The sequence below is a fragment of the Hemiscyllium ocellatum genome, chromosome 20, assembly GCF_020745735.1.
Source record: "Hemiscyllium ocellatum isolate sHemOce1 chromosome 20, sHemOce1.pat.X.cur, whole genome shotgun sequence".
In the NCBI taxonomy this organism is placed as follows: Eukaryota; Metazoa; Chordata; class Chondrichthyes; order Orectolobiformes; family Hemiscylliidae; genus Hemiscyllium; species Hemiscyllium ocellatum.
The window spans coordinates 19,556,357-19,578,203 of NC_083420.1; the positions used below are offsets into that span (position 1 = coordinate 19,556,357).

Genomic DNA, 21,847 nt, shown 5'->3' on the forward strand with positions numbered 1-21,847 from the left:
ATTATGTGTTCAAACGCTTTTAAAAGCGTTTTTGTTTGAAAAGTCAAAAAACTGCCAAACAAAAATATCTGCAATTAACAGATCAAGTTAATGTTCCTCAGTTGATAAATAATTTGAAGAGAAGTGTTAGAAGCCTCAATTATTATCAGAGATATTAAGATTATATAAATAAGCATTAGATAGTCTACAAGTAGAGGTCTGTGTTGAATATACAGCACTGAAACACGTTATTTGAACCAAATGGTCTGTCAGCATTTGTAGTCTATACAAGCCTCCTCTTACCCATGCCGACCAGATATCCTAACCTAATCTGGTCCCATTTACCAGCACTTGGCCCATATCCATCTAAACCCTTCCTATTCATGTACCCATCCAGATGCCTTTTAAATGTTGTAATTGTACCAGCCTCCACCACTTCCTCTGGCAGCTCATTCCATACACGCACCACGTTCTGTGTGAAAAAGTTGCCCCTTTTGTCCCTTTCATATCTTTGCCCTCTCACCCGAAACCTATGCCCTCTAATTCTGTACTCCCCCACCCCAGGTAAAAGAGTTTGTCTATATACCTTATCCATGCCCCTCATGATTTCATAAACCTCTATAAGGTCACTCCTCAACCTGTGATGCTGTAGCCTGTTACAAAAATCTCAGTTGATGCTAGATCAACTATTAATTTAAGATTAGAGATCAATCAGCTTCTGTTAACCAAAGATATTCAGAAACTTGAGGTAAAAGTGAGCTATTTGACAGATGAGCTAAGGTCTCAGCTGAAAATGTGTTGCTGGAAAAGCGCAGCAGGTCAGGCAGCATCTAAGGAACAGGAGATTCGACGTTTCGGGCATAAGCCCTTCTTCAGGCTTATGCCCGAAACGTCGAATCTCCTGTTCCTTAGATGCTGCCTGACCTGCTGCGCTTTTCCAGCAACACATTTTCAGCTCTGATCTCCAGCAGCTGCAGACCTCACTTTCTCCTCCGAGTTAAGGTCTCACTCAGTGTCAGAACAATTTATGTTCCCAACCCTCCAGTATAACCCTCGTGTATTGCTGAATATATTATCAATGTAATTTTGAAAATCAAGGAAAACAGGCTGCTGAATGAAGTTACTAAACAGCCCCACGCTAACATCACCAAATACCACATAATGGTTATAGTCATTGGATATTGTGCAATTAAATATAACCATGTTTTAGAAATTACAAGGAATTAGTTACTATCAGGTACATTTTTTTTAATCTTTCTAAGTTCTTAAAAACATTATACTTTAAGAAATACTAACCTTTGTCAAACACTGAAAAATATTCATTATCCAAACAGGGACAGAATACAGTCTGATTTTAACTGATGTTTAACAACAGTAAATATGCAAATTACCGTGTCCTTTCGAAACCGTTTCAAATATTGGGATGTGTGCTCTCTCTCCAAATTCATCTGCATTGTTGACGAGAGCATCCCTCACTGCTTCATAACCGGTCAGCACCACTGCAGTTGTGAGTCCCAGCTTGATGCTAAATACCTCGCCATATTTCTCAGAAAGCTTCAAGAAAAGGTTTATACAGACAAATTATTACAATTTTTTCCACAACACTTCCATTTGTTGTTCATTACACCAGTGACCTTACAGACTATTTCATGAACCACACACCGATCTCTCACTCAGCAGCACTCACCAGCTCTCAGGATCTACACGTGACATTCACATCAGCTCCAGCTCACCCTCAGACAACTTTCAAAGACATCAGCTTCAAATCTATTTCTCACATCCTCGACATGTCTTTCACATTTTGCAGCTCTGACAGTACCTCACTCAAATACAATGTAACACTCTCACTAACATCCTGTTCACTCTCTCTACTATAACATCTCAAGGTATAATGATACAGCTCAACTCAATCATCATGAGATTGGCCAGTACATAAGCCAAATCTCTGATGACATCAGCCATGTGCTCTTGATATGTTGGTTTCAGAAACTACTTGTACCTCTGTGATGGAATGGAAGGTTAGAGACTGAATCCCAATAAATCTGTTACCTTGTGGTTTAACACATGAAGAATTAAGTGTGTGAGGGACAGGGCGCAAATTCAAAGGGTAAGGATGCAGGATGTTACAGTCCAGCGTATGATCTGGCTTCAATGCTAGAAGACATTTACTGGTCTAAAGGCAGTGAGTGTTTCTTCAGTTGATATCTCCTATTCATCACACCAGTGACCTCACAGACTGTTCAATGGTTCACACACCCAGGCTGCACACCACTGTCCCTGGGGATGGAAAATGCCATGCTGACTGGTACCTGAGAGAATTCTGCACCTGGTGGACACTGGAGAGGTGGAAGAACATGGCCTCCCCTTCTCCCCTTTCCCCCACCCCACTGGATATTTTAATTAAAAGTTATTTCTTCCTTCATCTTTTCATCCTTGAGTAACTTTAAACACTCAGACACTCCCACTGATGTAGGTGGTCAGGATGCAGAGGACGAATACTCTCAATTCCGTTACCTGCCCAACATGGTGTCAATTTCAGGGTAATATCAGCTGGATTCTGGTTGGTTTGCATTGGTGACAATAACTCACATTGAGATTACACCTTCAGAGCAGAAATTCACATCCCCAAGCGCTGAACACAAATGGGAAAGAGCAAACCAGGTTTCTGATTCACTGTCCGAGTCTAACTCACTCTTACCTTCATCAAAGATTTGTTCAGCTTCTTCAGATCCAACATGTGCAGGTTCCCGATCACTGGGAGAGAAGGGGGTCCCGGGGGGAAGTTGATGACTCCGGGATTTTTCAAGCCGCTGTTGAAATACAGCAGGAGGATAATGGTCAGAGCCCCCAGCAACACCAGGGTGACGGCATCCACAGGGAAAGCACTTACAATCGACATCCCGGGATCGAAACTGGCAACAGGAGGGGCCGCGGTTTATATTCGAGCTCAGCTCCTGCACTGAAAAGATTCAAAAGGGAAATCTCTCACTGATCGATGTGGTTTTGCTCTCGGATTATCTGAACTTTCCCTTGTCGAAGCCCTGTTATGTAATGAACTACAGTGGGTGGTAATAATCTTCAAACCAATTGGAAGGCAGGAAAGAAAACTTCGTCCCTCCCAAAAATCTAATACCACAATTCCAAGCAGTCACTGAAAATTTCACCCAACCCCCCACCACCATGTCCACTTCCACCTCCTCGACCTAGTGACACCCTTGAACGATGCTGGTATTGCTGAATCTGTTGGAAAAATGAGGAAAGTCAACAAAAAGGAAATTTACAATGCAGAGAGAAACTAAAGTCCCGTTCTCCGAACATGGTGTGAACAGCGAGGCAACTCTCGCTAGTGAGAAAGAAGATGTTTGTTAATATCGATTTTCACGCTTTTTAAACAAAACAAAATCCCCCTGTGGGACGTGGGTGCTGCTGGCTGACCAGCATTGCTTACCCCTTCCCACTTTCTCTTGAGAAGGTGGTGGTGAACCACTGCAGTCCAGGTGCTGTAGATAGGCCCACAATGCTCTTAGAGAGGGAATTCAGGGTTTTGACCCAGCCTCAGTGAAGGAACAGCAATGTATTTCCAAGTGAGTGGCTTGGAGGGAACTTGCAGGTGGTGGTGTTCCCATCTACTTGCCGCCCTTATCTTTTGGAACGGAACTGACAGTGGGTTTGGAAGGTTGTGTGCGAGGATCTTTGTTGAATTTCGGCAATGTCTCTGGAGACTGTGCACACTATACTGCTACTGAGTATTGGTGTTCGAGAGACTGGGTGATTGTGGATGTGTTGCCAATCAAGTCAACTGTGTTTTCTCGGGTTGTATTAAGCTTCTTGAGTGTTGTTGTGGGGAGTATTCCAACACATTCCTAACTTGTGCGTTATGGGTGGTGGACGGGCTTTGGGAGTCAGGAGGTAAGTTACTTCTTGCAGTATTCCCAGCCTCTGTCCTGCTGTTGTAGCCACTGTACTTATGTGGCAAGTCCAGTTGAATTCCTGATCAATGGTACCCCACAGGATGTTAATGATAACACCATTCTCTTATTGGAGATAGTCATTGACTGGCATTTGTGTGGAACAAACATTACTTACCACTTGTCAGCACAAGCCTGGATATTATCCAGATCTTGTTGTATTTGAACATGGGCTGCTTCAGTACCTGAGGAGTCACAAATGGTGCTGAAAATTATGCAATCAGCAGAGAACATAGATTCTCGACAGTGTGGAAGCAGGCCATTCGGCCAAAAAAGTCCAAACCAACAAACCAAAGAGCATCCCACCAAGACCAATTCCCATACCCATGACTAATCCACCTAACCTACAAATCCTTGGACACGATGGGCAATTCAGCATGGTCAATCCACCCAACCTGCATACCTTTGGGCTGCAGGAGGAAACCAGAGCATCTGAAGGAAACCCATGCAGTCATGGGGAGAATGTGCAAACTCCACACAGACAGTTGCTTGAGGGTGGATTCAAACCAGGGTGCCTGGTACAGTGAGATAGGTTACAAGGGTCAACGTGGATTAGTGAAAGGGGAATCATGCTTAACCAATTTATTGAAGTTCCTTGAAGGAGCATCATGTACTGTGGATATGTTGGAGCCTGGAGACATGAATTTCCAGAAGATGTTTGACAGGAAACCACATTAAGGGTTATTGTGCAGAGTAGGAGCTCATGATGCAGGAGGTAACAGAGAATGTGTATGACCAGAGGATGGGCTGGCTGACATAGAGTTTCTTTTCTGTCTAGCAGGATGTGATGAATGGAGACTGACAGAATACTCTGATGGACCTCTGTTTTTTACAATTTATATCAATGATTTATATCAGAGAAACAAAGGCATGTTAGCTAAATTTGCAAATGACAGAAAGACAGCTAAGAACATAAATCCTGAAAATGTCACAGGGAGCTTGCTAATGGGGAACCACAGTCAGATATAAATAGGTTGAGTGAGTAGCCAAAAAGTCTGGCAGAAAGAGTACAATACGATAAAATGTGAAGGCATCTTAAACCTCAATCTATCTCTGACAGCATCACTTGTCTCTGAAATAGCAGGATTCTGCTGATACCCTTAAAATTGCTATGAATTCCTTGTTTCTTCCTGTTTTAGATTTCAAGAAGGACTCGGGAGCCGTAGTGTTTGAAACTACAAGAGATTTTATTAAGCAGATGTTCACTCTACCAGACAGCAAACAAGTCTGTATTGTGTTCCTCCAAACTGGCTGGTAACATCATTATCACATTGTGTAAATCAGACTCTTAAAGTGACAGTCCAATGTACTGAAATAGATACACATCAAGGACATTTCACTAGAACTGTCCGGGGCATTGGTTAGACCACACATGGAATATTCTGGTTTGAACTCTTGCTGAGGGAGAGATTCACTTACATTGGAAGCAGTTCAGTGAAGGCTCACTAAGCTGATCCCTGAAAATGAAGGGATTGTCTTGTTCAGAATGTTTGAATCTGAGGTCTCGATGGCACAACTGAATGAGTGAGGAAGAGATATTCATACTGGGGCCAAATAGTTTGAGCTTCAACCTGCAAATCTTTCCAAATTGTGAACAGTTGGTCTCCCACTCAGAGATTTCTGGTCAAATATGTTGAGGAAAATCTTTCAATCTTCTACCACCACTGTCCTTCGCTACAGTCTGCAAAATGGGGGTGAAGGTCCACGGTGCCACTCTAACCCCTACTGCATGAGTGAACAGTATGACACCACAACCTCAAAAAAACCTTATTTAAAATAGATCTCCAGCCAATGTTTCAGGGTAGACCTGACCTACAATGCAGCATTTCCAGCTTCTCAGCATTTGCTAATTTTTAAAACCAACCAACCCTGTGATCAAATAAAACTAAACAATAGATTTCAATGTTAATACCTGAACTTACTAAAGGGAGACAGTGAATACAAGGATAAAATTGACATTCAAGGTTTGGATGATGAAGAAAGTAAATGATACACAATGAACATTGCAACATCTAATTTATTAAGAGCACAGCAACAAGAGTTAATCAATTAAAGAACCATATTTTGGGACAACAAAGTTATTTAGCATGGAAAAGATTTGATAGTTTAGAACAGCATGAAATATTTGATAACAGATAAAGAAAATTTGCTTCCTGATGCATCAGGATCATCAATTTAATTAACAAAATTTTTTTTTAGATTAGACTTACAGTGTGGAAACAGGCCCTTTGGCCCAACAAGTCCACACCGACCCGCCAAAGCGCAACCCACCCATACATTTACCCCTTACCTAACACTACGGGCAATTTAGCTTGGCCAATTCACCTGACCCGCACATCTTTGTGACTGTGGGAGGAAACCGGAGCACCCCCACGCAGACACGGGGAGAACGTGCAAACTCCACACAGTCAGTCGCCTGAGTCGGGAATTGAACCCGGGTCTACAGGCGCTGTGAGGCAGCAGTGCTAACCACTGTGCCACCGTGCCGCCCTTATGTCCAAGGCTATCTGAGAAAAAAATTACACAGCGAGTTATTAAGAGTTGGATTTTGCTGCCTTACTCAGAACCTCCAAAAGAATAAATCCCCAACTGGGATGAATTCCCCAGGCTAATCGTGGAAAGAGTATGGATAGCTGCATCAAAGAGTCAGCAAAAAAGCACAGTAAGCCTCTTTCCATCCATTATTATTCTATGATTTGAACGTGTCCTAAAGACAAAACTGAAAAGCAGACTAAAATATATATAATTGTAGAAAATAGAACAGTACAGCATGGAACACACCCTTCAGCCCACAATGTTGTATCGTACATGACACCAAGTTAAATTAATCCTTTCTGCTGCCAATGGTCAATAACCCTAGAGGGATATATTTATTCATGTGCTTATCTATAAACCTTTTAAACACTCCTATTGTATCTGCCTTCAGGACTACCCCCGGCAGTACGTTCCAGACACCTCCCTCTCTCTGTGTTAATACCTTGCCCCTCTTACCTGAGCTACAAGTCTTTTCAAAACTCGCTGGTGTGATGTTTTTTGAGAAGTTAGTATTTATGTAAAGAAAAGATAATGGGGGAATAAAAGGCTGACAGTAAAGAATGATCAAACTGTGTAAGAAAGAGGCTGTTCAATAATTGGTTGGCCAGGACACAGGATGGTCAACTGATGGAAGTGACACAGGCAGGGCTGGAGGTTAGGGCACGCAGAGGCTAGAGGTCAAATAATTAAATCTCCAAAAATATGTCTGCAGTTGATAACCTTCATGTTTACTTACAGGGTAACTTATTGACTGTACAAACGTCTGTTCACCATTATACATTAAACAAATAGGCATTAGCAAGTTTTGAGAAGATGTGTAGCTCAATTTGGGGTTTAGAATGTAGGTTTGTTCACTGAGCTGGAAGGTCCATTTCCAGACGTTTCATTACCCCACTAGGTAACATCTTCAGTAGGCCTCTGCCGAAACAATACTGAAAAATTCCTACTTTATATTTATATGTTTGGGTTTCTTTGGGTTGATGATTCCATTTCCTGCAGTGATGTTATTTCCTGTGGTGATGTCACTTCCTGTTTCATTTCTCAGGGGATGGTGCTATCAACAAACACGTCAAGTTAGACCCCATCTACCACCCCCTCAGAAAAGGAACAGGAAATGACTGATCCTTCTAACTCGTTTGTGTTTTGTGACAGAGCTAGTTTGCACAGTGAACATCACATTGTTAAAGTAAATATAATGATGATGACTCAGCCCAATTTGACAGACACTGTGTGAAGAAACAAGGGAACACTTTTATTCAGATGATTAAATGTTTGTGCGAATGAAAATCACGTAAATCATGAATGAGGTGGCTTCATCAGCGACACACAGCACACACAGTTTGGTACTTTGGGAACGAAGTAAAACCCACTCCAGACTCGAGTTCCAGTTCACTGACATTCGGTGGGACTTGAAACTTAAATTTTTGTATCAGGGTAGTAAAGAAGAGGAACAGCTCCATTTTAGCCAGGGTCTCACCGGCACAAATCCTTCGACCTGCAAAAACACATTTGCAGAAACAGAAGTGTCAGAGCGGCTCTTCATCACACAATGGTGTTCACAATATTTTTTATAACAAACAGGATCTTGCTGTTTTATACTGCCTTTTTGGAACAATATCTCTTAATCATTTAGATGCCAATGTTTTCAGGATTGTGAAACTTATCGATGAGATACGTTGCTGACTGTAGCTTGTTGATCCAGCAGCAGGAAGTACAGGAGCGTCGAGCAGGAGGCTGATCACAAGGATACACATTTGGGTGGTTGCTTTACCCAAAACACTAATCGGGTAGTGTCTCCCACCCATCCTCCTCCTCTAACCAAAAAAATAGTTCTGTACATCAGTTGGTAAGGTGGTATTTGTTTTCTTTTGTGTTTCATTTTTTCAGCGGTCTATTTGAGAAATTAGAATAGTGGGAATGGCGGTTAGGGAAGTTGAATGTTCCTCCTGCAGTATGTGGCAGGTAAGAGTCACCTCCAGTGTCCCTGCTGACTTCATTTGTGAGAAGTGCACCCAATTCCAGCTCCTCGAGAACTGTGTTAGGGAACTGGCGCTGGATGAACTTCAGATCATTCAGCAGCCCAAGGAGGTTACTGAGAGGAGTTGCAGGGAGGTAGTTACTCCACAGCCACGTGAAGAAGGTAGATCCATTACCATCAGAGATAGGAAAGGGAACTGGCAGGCAGTGTAAGGATCCCCTGTGGTGGTTCCCTCAACAACAGGTGTATTGTTTTGCTTACTGTTGGGTGGGAGTTGGGGGTGGGTGCTACCTACTAGGGGTAAGCAACGGGACACAGGTCTCTGGCACAGAGTCTGTCCCAGCTGCTCAGAAGGGAAGGGGGAAAGAGAAGCAGAGCTTTAGTCGCTGGGGCCTCTATAGTTTGGGGGACAGATAGGATGTTTTGTGGGAATGAGCGAGACTCACTGTTGATGTTTTGCCTCCCACGTGCTAGGGTTTGTGATGTTTCTGATCATATTTTTGGAATCCTTGAGGGGAGAGGGAGCAGTCCCAAGTTGTGGTCCACATAGGCACCAACAACACAGGCAAGAAGAAAGATGGGGATCTAAGGCAGAAAGTCAGGGAGCTTGGTTGGATGCTTAGAACTAGAACAGTTGTTATCTCTGGTTTGTCGCCCATGCCATGTACTACTGAAGCAAGGAACAGGGAGAAAGTGGAGCTGAACACATGGCAGCAGAGATGGTGCAGGAGGGAGGGTTTTGGATTCTTCGATAATTGGAGCTCTTTCTGGAGATGATGGGACCTTTACAAACAGGATGGTCTTCACCTGAATCAGAGGGGTACCAACCAATATCCTAGGTGGGGAGGAATTTGCTAATGCTCTTCAGGGGGGTTTAAACTAATGTAACAGGGTTGTGGGAACCTGAATTGTAGTTCCTATACACAGGAGGTTGAGGGTAGTGTGGTTCGGGATAGGTTTACAAGGTCATGATGAGGAAGTTAAAATGTCATGGAGGGGTCAGTTCCATGCTTTACTTCTCTTCCAGGGTACATTGTGGACTTTAGGGTTAAAAATCCCACTACCAAACAAAAACCTTACTGCAACAGCAACTGATAGCCTGTACTGTTTCAATTCACACATGCGAATTTCCCCCATTCCATGCAAGTAAGCCTAGGCAAGACCTTTGTCCTTTCCAGACAGGACCAATAGTCCTGGGGTCAAAATAATTTTATGAATAAAGTATATTTTTGAAATTTAAAAAATCTCTCTCCCTCTCCCATTGTGCTACTTCGACCCCATATTAGCATAGGTATGTGTATCCCCATTCACTTCCCCTCCATATTATCATAGGTATGTGAAGCCTCCAATTACCTCACCTCCATGCTAGTATAGGTATGGGAGATCCCTATTTGTAGTAGGCAAAACCTTTCTGCCTTCATTCCTTTCCATTAACACATAATCATGGAAGCTATGATAATCGGTTTCTTTAGTCCATTCACATGTTAGTCAGGACATCGACATTCATCAGGTTTTGTAAAATCATAATTACCTACTTTAAATTATATGATGTCAATCATCTATGTGACTGATAAGTCTTTGCTCCAATTCCTATAAAATATACTGTCTCTGGGTGTAAGGCAGAGATTCGGGAAGAAGAATCGCTACAAGTAGGCACTCGGCTACTTTAGTGATGTTTTGAATCTCTCGATGGCTCTAATAATAAAGTTACCGCTGTTGAACAGAAAACCTGTGTCATCTGGATTTGTGGAACAAAGCAGACATCAACAATGAGAGGACACCGGCAGCCAGGAAGTTGGTTTGAAATGTGTGTCCTTCAATGCCAGGAGCATCAGGAATAGGGCGGGTGAACTTGCAGCATGGGTTGGTACCTGGGATTTCAATAATGTGGCCATTTCAGAGACATGGCTAGAGAAGGGACAGGAATAGTGGGTATAGATTCCAGGATTTAGATGTTTCAGTAAGAACAGAGATGATGGTAAAAGGGGGGTGGTGTGGCATTGTACATCAAGGGTAGTATTACAGTAGCTGAAAGAACACTTGAGGACTCATCTACTGAGGTAGTTTGGGCTGAGGTTAAAGGAGAGGTCACACTGGTAGGAGTTTTCTGTAGGCCTCCAAATTGGACCAGGATGTAGAGAAAAGGATAGCAAAGATGATTCTCGATAGAAGCGAGAGTAACAGGGTAGTTGGTTTTGGGGGACTTTAACTTCCCCAATATTGACTGGGAATACTATGGTACAAGTAGTTTAGATGGGTCAGTTTTTTGTTCAATGCATGCAGCAGGGCCTTCTGATACAGTATGTAGACAGGTCAACAAGAGGCGATGCAACATTGAATTTGGTTCTGGGAAATGAACTCAGCCAGGTGTTAGATTTGGAGGTAGGTGAGCATTTTGGCAATTGTGACCATTATTTGGTGATGTTTACAATAGCAATGGGCAGAGTTAGATATATACTGGAGGAAAGACAATTATAATGCAATTAGGCAAGATTTAGGATGGGGAAGGAAACTGCAGGAGATGGACACAGTTGAAATGTGGAGCGCATTGAAGGAACAGATACTGCAGGTCCTTGATAAGTATGTACCTATCAGGCAGGGATGTAGTTGTCGAGAGAAGGAGCCATGGTTTACTAAAGAAGTAAAAGCTCTTGTCAAGAGGAAGAGGAAGGCTTATGTGAGGATGAGGCATGAAGGCTCAGTTAGGTGGCTTGAGTGTTAGAAGTTAGCCAGGAAAGATCTAAAGAGAGTGCTAAGAAGAGCGAGGAGGGAACATGAAAATTTGTTGGCAGTTAGGATCAAGAAAAACCCTTAGACCTTCTTAATGTATATTAGGAATAAAAGAATGACTAGAGTAAGATTAGAGCCAATCAAGAAAGTAGTGGAATGTTGTGTGTGGAATCTGAAGACATTGGGGAAGCACTTAATGAATACTTTTTGTCAGTATTCACATAGAAATGGGCAATGTTAGTGAGAATAGAGAGATCCAGGCTACAAGATTAGATGGGATTGAGGTTGACAAAGAGGAGGCTTTAGCAATTTTGGAAGATCTGGAAATAGATAAGATCCCCTTGGCCAGATGGGATTTATCCTCGGACTTTCTGGGAAGCCAGGGAGGAGATTGCAGAGACTTTCCCTTCGATCTGTAGGTCATCATTGTCTAAGGAATAGTGCTAGAAGACAGGAGGATAGCAAACTTTGTTCCCATGTTTAAGAAAGGGAGTCGAGCCAACCCTGGTAATTATAGGCTAGTGAGCCTTACTTCAGTTGTGAGTAAGGTATTGGAAAAAAGTTGTAAGGGATATGATTTATAATCATCTGGAAAGGAATAATTTGATTCGGAATAGTTAACACAGTTTTATGAAAGGTAGAGCTGAAAATGTGTTGCTGGAAAAGTGCAGCAGGTCAGGCAGCATCCAAGGAGCAGGAGAATCAACGTTTCGGGCATGAGCCCTTCTTCAGGAATCCTGGAATCTTCAGGATTCCTGAATCCAAGAATCCATTCCTGAAGAAGGGCTCATGCCCAAAACGTCGATTCCCCTGCTCCTTGGATGCTGCCTGACCTGCTGCGCTTTTCCAGCAACACATTTTCAGCTCTGATCTCCATCATCTGCAGTCCTCACTTTCTCCTTTGTGAAAGGTAGGTCATGCCTCACTAACAGTTTGAGTTCTTCAAGATGGTGACAAAACAGATGGATGAAGGTAAGGCAGTTGATGTGGTATATATGTACTTCAGTAAGGTGTTTGATAAGGTTCCATGCGGTAGGCTATTGCACAAAATACGAAGGTGATTTAGTGGTTTGGATCAGAAATTGGCTAGCTGAAAAAAGACAGAAAATGGCGGTTGATGGGAAATGTTCATCCTGGAGCTCAGTTACCAGTGTTGTGCCTCAACGGTTTGTTTAGGGGCCTCTGCTATTTGTCATTTTAATAAATGATCTGGATGTGGGCCTAGAAGGATGGATTAGTAAATTTGCAGATGACACTAAGGTTGGCAGAGTTGTGGATAGTGCTGAAGGATGTTGTAGGTTACAGAGGGACATAGATAAGATGCAGAGCTGGGCTGAGAAGTGGCAAATGGAATTTAATGCAGAAAAGTGTGAGGTGGTTCACTTCGGAAGAAATAACAGGAATGCAGAGTACTTGGCTAATCGTAAAATTCTTGGCAGTGACGATGAATAGAGAGATCTCAGTGTCCAGATGCACAAATCCCTGAAAGTTGCCACCCAGATTGATAGGTTTGTTAAGAAGGTATATGGTGTTTTGGCATTTATTGGTGGGGGGATTGAGTTTCGGAGCCACGAGGTCATGCTTCAACTGTACAAGGCACTGGTAAGGCCATACCTGGAATATTGCATGCAGTTCTGGTCACATTATAGGAAACGGTTCAGAAGAGGTTTACTAGGATGCTGCTTGATATGGAAGGGAGGTCTTACGAGAAAAGGCTAGGGGACCTGAGGCTGTTTTCATTGGAGAGAAGAAGGTTGAGAGGTGACTTACCAAGACATATAAGATAATAACAGGTTTGGATAAGGTGGATAGTGAGAACCTTTTTCCTCAGATGGTGAAGGCTAACACAAGGGGACACAGCTTTAAATTGAGAGGTGGTAGATTTAGGACAGATATTAGGGGTAGTTTCTTTACTCAGCGTAGTAGGGACGTAGAACATTCTGCCTGCAACAATTGTAGACTCGCTGACATTAAGAACGTTTAAATGGGCATTAGACATACATGTGGATAATAATGGAATGGTGTAGGTTAGATGGGTATCGGGTCAGCACAACATTGAGGGCCAAAGAGCCTGTACTGCACTGTGTTGTATGAGTAGCACTCTCATCTTGAAGGCTGGAAGTTGAAGCGCCACACCAGAACCTGAGGCATAAATTTGAGGCTGGTGCTCTCACTGTGGTACTAAACAAGAGCTGCATTGGCATAGGGGCTAGTTTCCAGTGGATATGTTAAATTGCAGTCATGTCTGCCATTGTGTATTGGCCGCAGAGATTCCCAACATTTCAACAGTGATCATAATTCTAGAATAATGATGACAGGCACTTTAAACTGCCCTACAGTTGGGAAAGGTACATGTTTAATCAATAAAACTTGTTCATTTCTGATGTGCCAGCAATTAATCTCACCTTTAAATAAGTTTTTGCAGTCTTAGGGAAAAGACACATTTCCCCAGATTCCCATTCCTGATTGCGACTCAATCCTCCAGTTAAAAACTATGTGTACAGATATTGCATCGGACTCTGTTTGGATAGTAGCACACTCAGCAATGTCCTTCTCCCCAAAACAGAATCATTGAATCACTACGTGTGTGAGAGCAGGCCATTCAGCCCATCGAGTCCACGGCTCTGAAGAACATCCCACCCTACTCATCCCCCTACCACTATCCCTGTATTTCTGCATTTCCCATGGCTAACCCATCTAACCTGCACATCCCTGGATACTATGGGCAATTTAGCATTGCCAATCCACTTAACCTACACACCTTTAGACTGTGGGTGGAAACTAAGCACACGGAGGACGGACACACACACACACACACACACACACACACACACACACACACAGTCAGTGGCATTGGGAGACAGCAGTGCTAACCACTGAGCCATTGTGCCACCCTAACAGAACTAAAATTCCCTCAATGATGCATCTCCTAGGTCTTATTCTCCCCAGCCAGGGACAGATTATTTCACTCACTTATCATTCAAAAATTAATAAGAGATGTTACCTGCAGAGAAAGGCATGAAGGCATCTCTCTTCACAAACTTGCCCTCAGCATTCAGAAAGTGAGATGGGTTGAACTCATTTGGTTTCTCCCATTGGGTTTTATCATACAGCACAGAGGACAGCAATGGGATTACATGGGTTCCCTACAAATATTAAAATATCATTTCTGGTTTATGTTTTTATTATTAAAATACAAAGGCACTGTTGAAAATAATTATACAGTTGATCATTGATAAATGTATTTGAAATTTAGAAAGAGCATTACATTCTAATTGTAATCCCCTGAGCATCCTGATTTGAATTGGTCCAGGATTGGTGACTGTACCTGCAGTGGTCTGGGTCCTAAACTCTGGACTCCCCTCTCTATTTCTTTCTCCTCCTTTAACAAGTTCCTTAAAACCTGCCTTTCGACTAAGCTTTTGGCTCATGTCTATGGCTTTGGGTTTTAATTATTCTTCAATAACTCTCATGTAGATATTCTTGGGGATTCTTTACTACATTAAGAGGAGCTGTGCAAATAGGAAATTTTGTACTCAAGCCGTATCTTTTCAGTATAGTTCCCCACTCCTCCTCTTTTTCTCCATTACCTGCACATATTGCAACATTAATAAACTACCCAAACGCAGTCAGACATTGCCATATTATTCTAAATAACATGGTACGTGTAAGGTGATGAGATTGAATCATTCGGGCACTAATGGTGCACAGTGCACCAGGTTTCAATGTTCCCTTTCTTGCTCCCTATTGTCTGTCTATCAGGCCTTGAATGCAGCCAGCCTTTCCTGAGGGTACCTTTGGAATGAAGTATCCTCTGAAGTCTACGTCCACTGTTGTTTCATGTGTTATGCCCAGTGGTACGATGTCCCCAAACCTCTGGATTTCATGGATCACTGCATCAGTGTACGGCATATCTTTCCGATCTTCAACTCTGGGATGTCGCTCAGATCCAATAACTCTGATAATTTCCTCATGAACCTTTTCTGCAATCCGAGCACATTTAAAGTAATTGGAAATACTGCCATGATATTTTTGAACAACATCAAAATCTCAAATCACAGTAAACAGAGAATATGAGACACTGAAAATCATCCAATAAGGTCAGCTCCAGAGTAGAATTCATCAGAGTACTCCTTACTCTGGATCTCTGGATATTTCATCATCAGAAGCATTCCCCATCGAAGTGTGGTTGAGGTGGTCTCCATCCCTGCAGAAAACAGGTTATTCGTTGAGGTCAGTAAGTTGTCTTCATGGAAGTATGAATTATGGTTCACTGATTCCTGAAAGCAAGATTGACAATGCAATAGCTCAGATTTGAATTGAGTCCTGTACTGTAAGTCCTATACTGCATACTTAATCTGACACATTGATTATTGGGTATTGCAGCTCAGAATAAGGGCCAGGAAAACAAGGCTTCTCTATGGTTACTCCAGTGTAATACTGAGGGAGGCCAAACTGTCAGAGGTGCAGTCTTTCAGATAAGATGTTATTCTGAGGTGCTGTCTCCTCTCAGGTCAATGTATCACAAAGAAATCTATTCCACTGTGCTTTTCAAGACTTTAAAATGCTCCAAAGCACCTTAAAGTCAATAACAAGTGCTTTTTGTATTGCAGCCAATAGTATATTGTAGGAAGTGTATGAGCAATTTTAGCAGAGCAAACTCTCACAAACAGCTATGAGGTTGTGACCAGATTTATTGATCTTGGGCAAATCTACATCAGAAGGTGACGACATTTCCAAACTGCTTCATCAGCTGTAACATGCTTTGGGGCATCCTGGGGTGATGAAAGACATAGTGTAAATGCCAATTCTCTTTCTAAAAAGAACAACATTTTTCACACCCTTTATCGAGAATCATGTACATTTGCAATAAAAAGGAGTCTATCAGGCCAATGCTGAACTGAACCAAGTTGACTTTTTTTTTCCTGAAATACATAAATATAACTTTGGGAAGGCAGCAAAACTCTGAAAAAAAAGGGATGTTTACCTTCTGTTGTCTGATCATGAACACATCGATAAAACTCCTCAAGTCATTGTCATCTAGTTTCTGACGATTTTCTTTGAAGAAGCCTTTGAGGAAATTCATAGTCTGTTCTGTATTGGTAAACACTTTATTGTGTCTTCCTGGAAGGAATCTCAGGAGTGGAAATGCATTGTACAGCTACAGAATCAAAATAACACCATGTTATCGAGGTAGGTATTGAAATGAACCAATTACTTGCTCACATCAAAGTAATCGCAATTTCAAAATAAATGATAGACAAAGCTTTTAAACATTATCAATCTTTGATAAATACAGTGGTTTGTGAACATTGAATAATTATAGCTTTTTACTATAGTTATCATCATACAATGCCTGTAACAGTTGTGTAAACAAATTCAATAATTTTCAAAAGGGAATTAGATAAATATTTCAAAAAAATCAGTTTGCTGCATCATGGGAATGAGAAAGGGTCTTGGACCAATTGCATAATTCTTTCAAAGATATTGGAGAAGGATCACTGGTCCAAATGATCACATTCTATGTTGGACAGGGCTCTGTTTCAGTTTCAATAAGTAAGAGGTCACTTCCAGAGACTCAAGAATTTGAGGCAGTTTGATGGGTAGTTGAGAGGATATTTTCACTTGTCAAAGTATTTAATACTGAGACTATAAATTTGAAAGTAAGACACTTATCGAAAAACGCAGAGATGGGGACGGATTTGTTCTCTCAAAGTGTCATTAACCGTTGGAATTGACTCCCCAGGCCAGCGTATATTGAATCTATTCAAAGTGGAGTTGATGGGTATAGTTTCATGAGCAGGTTTACAGTCACAGGAGGCTGTAAACCTTTGTGGATGACACTGGCACACACCTGCCCATCCCCAAACCCACCCACCCTGTTAGTGCAGCCTGCCTATCCTCACGCCAATTAAGGCCCTTAACTGTGCAAGTAATGGCCAATTATATTGTACCACAGATTTAATGAGGCTTCACATACAGACTCCTTCCATTTACTGCAAGTTGCAAATGATGTTATTCAAATGAAAGATGAAACTTACGTGGGCCACAGGTGAACCGACAAGTTGAATGTTCTCATTTACTCTCTTTACTAAACTGACAAACTTTTCATCCTCATAATCAAATCTGTCACCAAAAACTATAGAGCAAATTATATTGGCCACAGCAGAGTTCAGTTGGACAGTTGGATTAAACGGTTGGCCTGCAAAACAAATTTTAAACATGACAACCAATCGAGTATTAACCATTTATGTAGTGATTGTAATGAGGTTAGCCAGGTGGACCTCAGAATAGGAGCTCCCTGACTGGACTGTTAACTAGGTCCAATCAGGGAGTCCTGGTTGGCAGATGTAAACAGGAGTGTGCAGTGGAATCCCATCCAATTCTATTTTGATTTAATCCTTGCCCTCCCCTTCGCTGTTTGATCACACAGCATAGCCCTTTGATGTTAAGGGCACTGTTTATCACTGACCACTTGGATGTTTCTTTTCTTCCTGGTGGTGGAAAGTGAATAAAGGTTTGTGCACCTTGTGCCTTTCACCGTGTCTCACACCTGCACACACACAACATGAGTGCGGGGGAATAAATAAGCACTACCGCAGTTAGGCAGTAGTGTGCCGATAATATAAAAAAAATACATAAACAGAAGTGTCACTGCGGGAGAGAAGTGTATTATTTCCCCATCCAATTCTATTTTGATTTAACCCCTGCCCTCCCTTCACTGTTTGATCACGCAGCATTGCCTTTAGAGAAGGGCACTGCTAGTCACTGGTCACTCGGGTGTTTCCTTTCTTCACGGTGGTGGAACTTGTCAAAAAGATGAAAGAAATAAACAGGCATGTCAGAGACTCTATCGGTTCTGGGAGTTGGCTGTGAGGAAGCTGGACAATAGTCAAGTACTATGCAAGTTTAAATAAAAGGTTCAATGTTTGGGAGAAGATTTGTAGTTCGGGTGCTCGTTGTTGTGGTTCTGCTCGCTGAGCTGGGAATTTGTGTTGCAGACGTTTCATCCCCTGTCTAACAGCACACAAACCAACAGCTACTCTCAGACAACAACTCACCAGGACAAAGGACCCAATACCTAGCATGAGCAAAAACAACGTAGTATACAAAATCCCATGCAAGGACTGCACAAAACACTACATAGGACAAACAGAAAGACAGCTAACGGTCCGCATCCATGAACACCAACTGGCCACAAAACGACATGACCAACTATCCTTAGTAGCCACACACGCAGATGACAAGCAACATGAGTTCGACTGGGACAACACTACTATTATAGGACAAGCCAACCAGAGAACAGCCAGGGAATTCCTAGAGGCATGGCACTCATCCACAGATTCAATCAATAAGCACATCGACCTGGACCCAATATACCAATCACTGCAGCGGACAGCTGGAACTGACAACCGGAAGTGGCAGATTCAAACCACTATAAATGCCGGAGGAAACATCACAGAAGCGCTTCACAGGACGCTCCCAAGCACTGAGGATGTCATCTAGACAGGGGACGAAATGTCTGCAATACAAATTCCCAGCTAGGCGAACAGACCACAACATTAAATAATGTGTGAATTGGTAATGGGATACCAATTTCTTTGATGGTATTTCACCTTTCAAGAAATCACAATTGCATTACTCTTCAGATAAGACCCTGAAGCTTGTTCCCTTGGCTATAGAATGAAGATAGATAGGAGATAGCTGACACTCACCAGAATTTTAAGAAGCCTTCAACATTCAAATTGAAATCTATGAACTAGCTGTTCTATTCCATCAGATGTGATTTATATGCATACCCTTGGAGTAGGAGGGGCATACCACAAGAATTGCAATTAGTTTTGGATTGCTCTTACATAGAGCTAGCAGAAACAGTGGCCTGAATGGTCCCTTTCAGTGATATAGATTTCTGTGATTCTTTAATGTATGTTGGCATTCATAAATAATGCACACAGAGAAAAGAAACAATGGTAATTCTGTTTGGTAACCTCACACAAACTCACCTTTATAAGCCTCAATGATTTTTACCAGAAAATCTGACTCCTCAATTATTTTGTCTTCAATGGTTTTCTTTCCCATTCCAAAATCTCGTAACGTGGTGAGGGCAAATCTTCGCATTTGTTTCCATGACTCCCCGTGACCAAAAGTAATACCTGAAATTAAATCCATCAGAAAGAAGCAAACACTGTGACTCTTGTAATCCTTACTTAAACTGACAACTTTCCTCATAGAATCAAGGGCCTGACTAATGAAAGAAATAGAACACAATGAAGTGAGAAAGGTTTGCATTTTTGTCATAAATATTTCTATACAGAACTCTTCTAGAGATAACATCCAGGCATCCCAAATATTTCAGTCACTGAGTTACTTTTCAGGTGTACTGAAGTAAATGCACTAACCAAGTTACACACAATGAGCTTCCACTAACTATTTATTTTAGAGATATTGATGAAGGGACGAATAGGAACATAGGAAGAGGAGACCCCTCAAGGCTATCTCACAATTCAATGAGATCCTGGGTGACCTGTGACCAAACTCCATTGCTTAACAATCACCGACCTCAGATGTAAATTTAACAATTGATCCAGCATCCACTGTCGTTTGTGGAAGAAAGTCCCAAACAACTGCAATTCTCTTGGTGTACAAGTACTTTCTACCATTTTGCCTGCTTGGTCTGGCCCTGCTTCTCAGACTCAGCTGCTCTCGTTCTAGAATCCCCAACCAATGGAAACAGTTTATCTGTACCTACTGTTTTTCCTATTTATATCCCGTTTCTTTTCCAGTTTATTTTCTTGTTTATAATTTTCCTGTTAATATCTCAAAGACTTCGATCAGATCATCCTTTAAGAATAAACAGGCCTAATTTGTACAAGCCTTCCTCATAACTTACCATAATAATAGCTAGGACATCAGGAAAAAAAGTATTCTGCTGTGCTCTAAATAATACCATGAGACACTTTATTCCCACTGGAGAGAGAAGATGGGAAGAATTCCAAGAAGTGTACCTCTGACAATATAGCATTCCTCCACTACCTAGTAATATTAACCTGGAATATATGTTCAAGTCTGGGATGAAACTTGAGCCCACACTATTTGACTCAGAGACGAGAATGCAACTGATTATGACATCACTGAGAGTAGATTATATGGCAATGCAGTAGGCTCTCTACATTACTTCGAGATGTGTTACGCTCAACATGGGATTGATTAATTAACGATCGAACATGGGACTGTTTCATTTCACAGCACCATTATGTGCTCGTACACCTTTAAAAGCTTTTTTATTTAAACAGTCAAAAAACTGTCACAAAGCTAGTCTCTTTTTTCTATAACTGTTCAGTGGCTCAAGGAGACTCTGTCCTTGATTTTTTTTCAGAGGTGTAATAAACCAGGCCAGCCTCCTATCAGTCTGGTTTCATAGAGATGAAAAGGATTTTGAGAGGCCTTTTGTTAATTTGTAAACAGATGAGACTTCACGCCAAAGTGGTCAGGCTTTAGAAGTGACCTGTATAAAGAAAGAGGAGTGGTCAGCTTTCTGAGCTGAGCAGTTTAGTTCAGTCTGACCTGGTGAGAAGTTCAACAGGGAGCTGTGTAGGAACTCTCTCTCACTTTCTGCCCTTCAACTTCAACCTGTAAGCATGTGTTCCATTTATACTGGGTTATAAAGGGAGTTTGCTTATTGGGACTGTTGTGCATATTCGGAATAGCATCTTTAAATCTAGTTTGGATAGATTGCATTCTGTAAGCATTTTTTATTGTGTTCTTTGTGTTTCATTTTAATTGTGTGAATAAAGTTTTGTCTGTTTTAAAATCTAGTAGCAATCGAGCTATCTTACTCCGGGTAATTTTCACTGTACACTTCCAAAACAAACTGCAAAGTTATGGTCTGGGGCTGCCTGTTTAAGAATATTTTGAGTCATCTGGCTTTGTCCATAACAGGTTTCGGGCTCTTTGCGGGATTTTAAACAGCGAGTGCTTGGTGCTTGTGTCTTTATTTCGAGTGTTTGTTTCTTTGGGTAGACAAAGCTTGGGTTAGTAATGGCTCTTTCAGATGCCAAAAGCTTTCTGGAGGTGGATGCACTGACTTTGGAAGTTTTGCAAAAAGTGAGTAAGACCAAGTTACAAGAATTGGCAGATAAACTGGAGTTGGAACTGCCTGCTTGTGTGAGGAAAAGAGAGATAATTACAGCAGTAGCTCAGCATTTAAACCCGCTGGAGAAACCATCAGAATCTGTAGAGATGGCAAGAATTCAATTGCAAATGAAGCAGCTTGAGTTAGAGGCAAGAGATAAGGAAAGGGCAGCAGAAATGAAACAGTTTGACTTACAATTAAAAGCAGAAGAGAGGGAAAAAGAGTGAGCACCAGAAGAGATCGAGAAAAGAGCGAGCTTTTGAACTTCAAAGACTAACGCTTAAGAAGGAAAGTCAGCTTAAAATGCTGGAGATAAAGACTGAGGGTAGGCTTAGTGAGGAATAAAATGAGGATGAGCAAGCAGCTGGTTATCACAAGCCTAGTGAGAAATTGTTTGTTTGAGTATGTTCAAGCATTGGCTGAATTTGACGAGAAGCCTTTTTCATCCCATTTGAAACGGTGGCTTAACAAATGCAGTGGCCAGTGGCAATGTGGGTTTTGTAGATCCAAACGAAATTTGTAGTA

The 21,847-nt window shown here is 41.8% G+C and overlaps 1 protein-coding gene across 1 annotated transcript in view; it reads right to left on the reverse strand.

Annotated features, from left to right (window-relative positions):
* The window catches only part of LOC132825581 (uncharacterized), a 46,853-nt gene that overhangs the window by 16,712 nt on the left and 8,294 nt on the right, over positions 1-21,847 (reverse strand). Inside the window, exons 3-11 of the mRNA XM_060840961.1 lie at positions 19,194-19,343; positions 17,232-17,392; positions 16,179-16,351; positions 15,329-15,477; positions 14,986-15,173; positions 14,195-14,336; positions 7,811-7,977; positions 2,678-2,914; positions 1,371-1,533 (exon numbers count right to left, since the gene is read on the reverse strand). Coding sequence (XP_060696944.1) covers positions 1,371-1,533; positions 2,678-2,914; positions 7,811-7,977; positions 14,195-14,336; positions 14,986-15,173; positions 15,329-15,477; positions 16,179-16,351; positions 17,232-17,392; positions 19,194-19,343 — 1,530 coding nt within the window. The remainder of the gene's footprint in view (positions 1-1,370; positions 1,534-2,677; positions 2,915-7,810; positions 7,978-14,194; positions 14,337-14,985; positions 15,174-15,328; positions 15,478-16,178; positions 16,352-17,231; positions 17,393-19,193; positions 19,344-21,847) is intronic.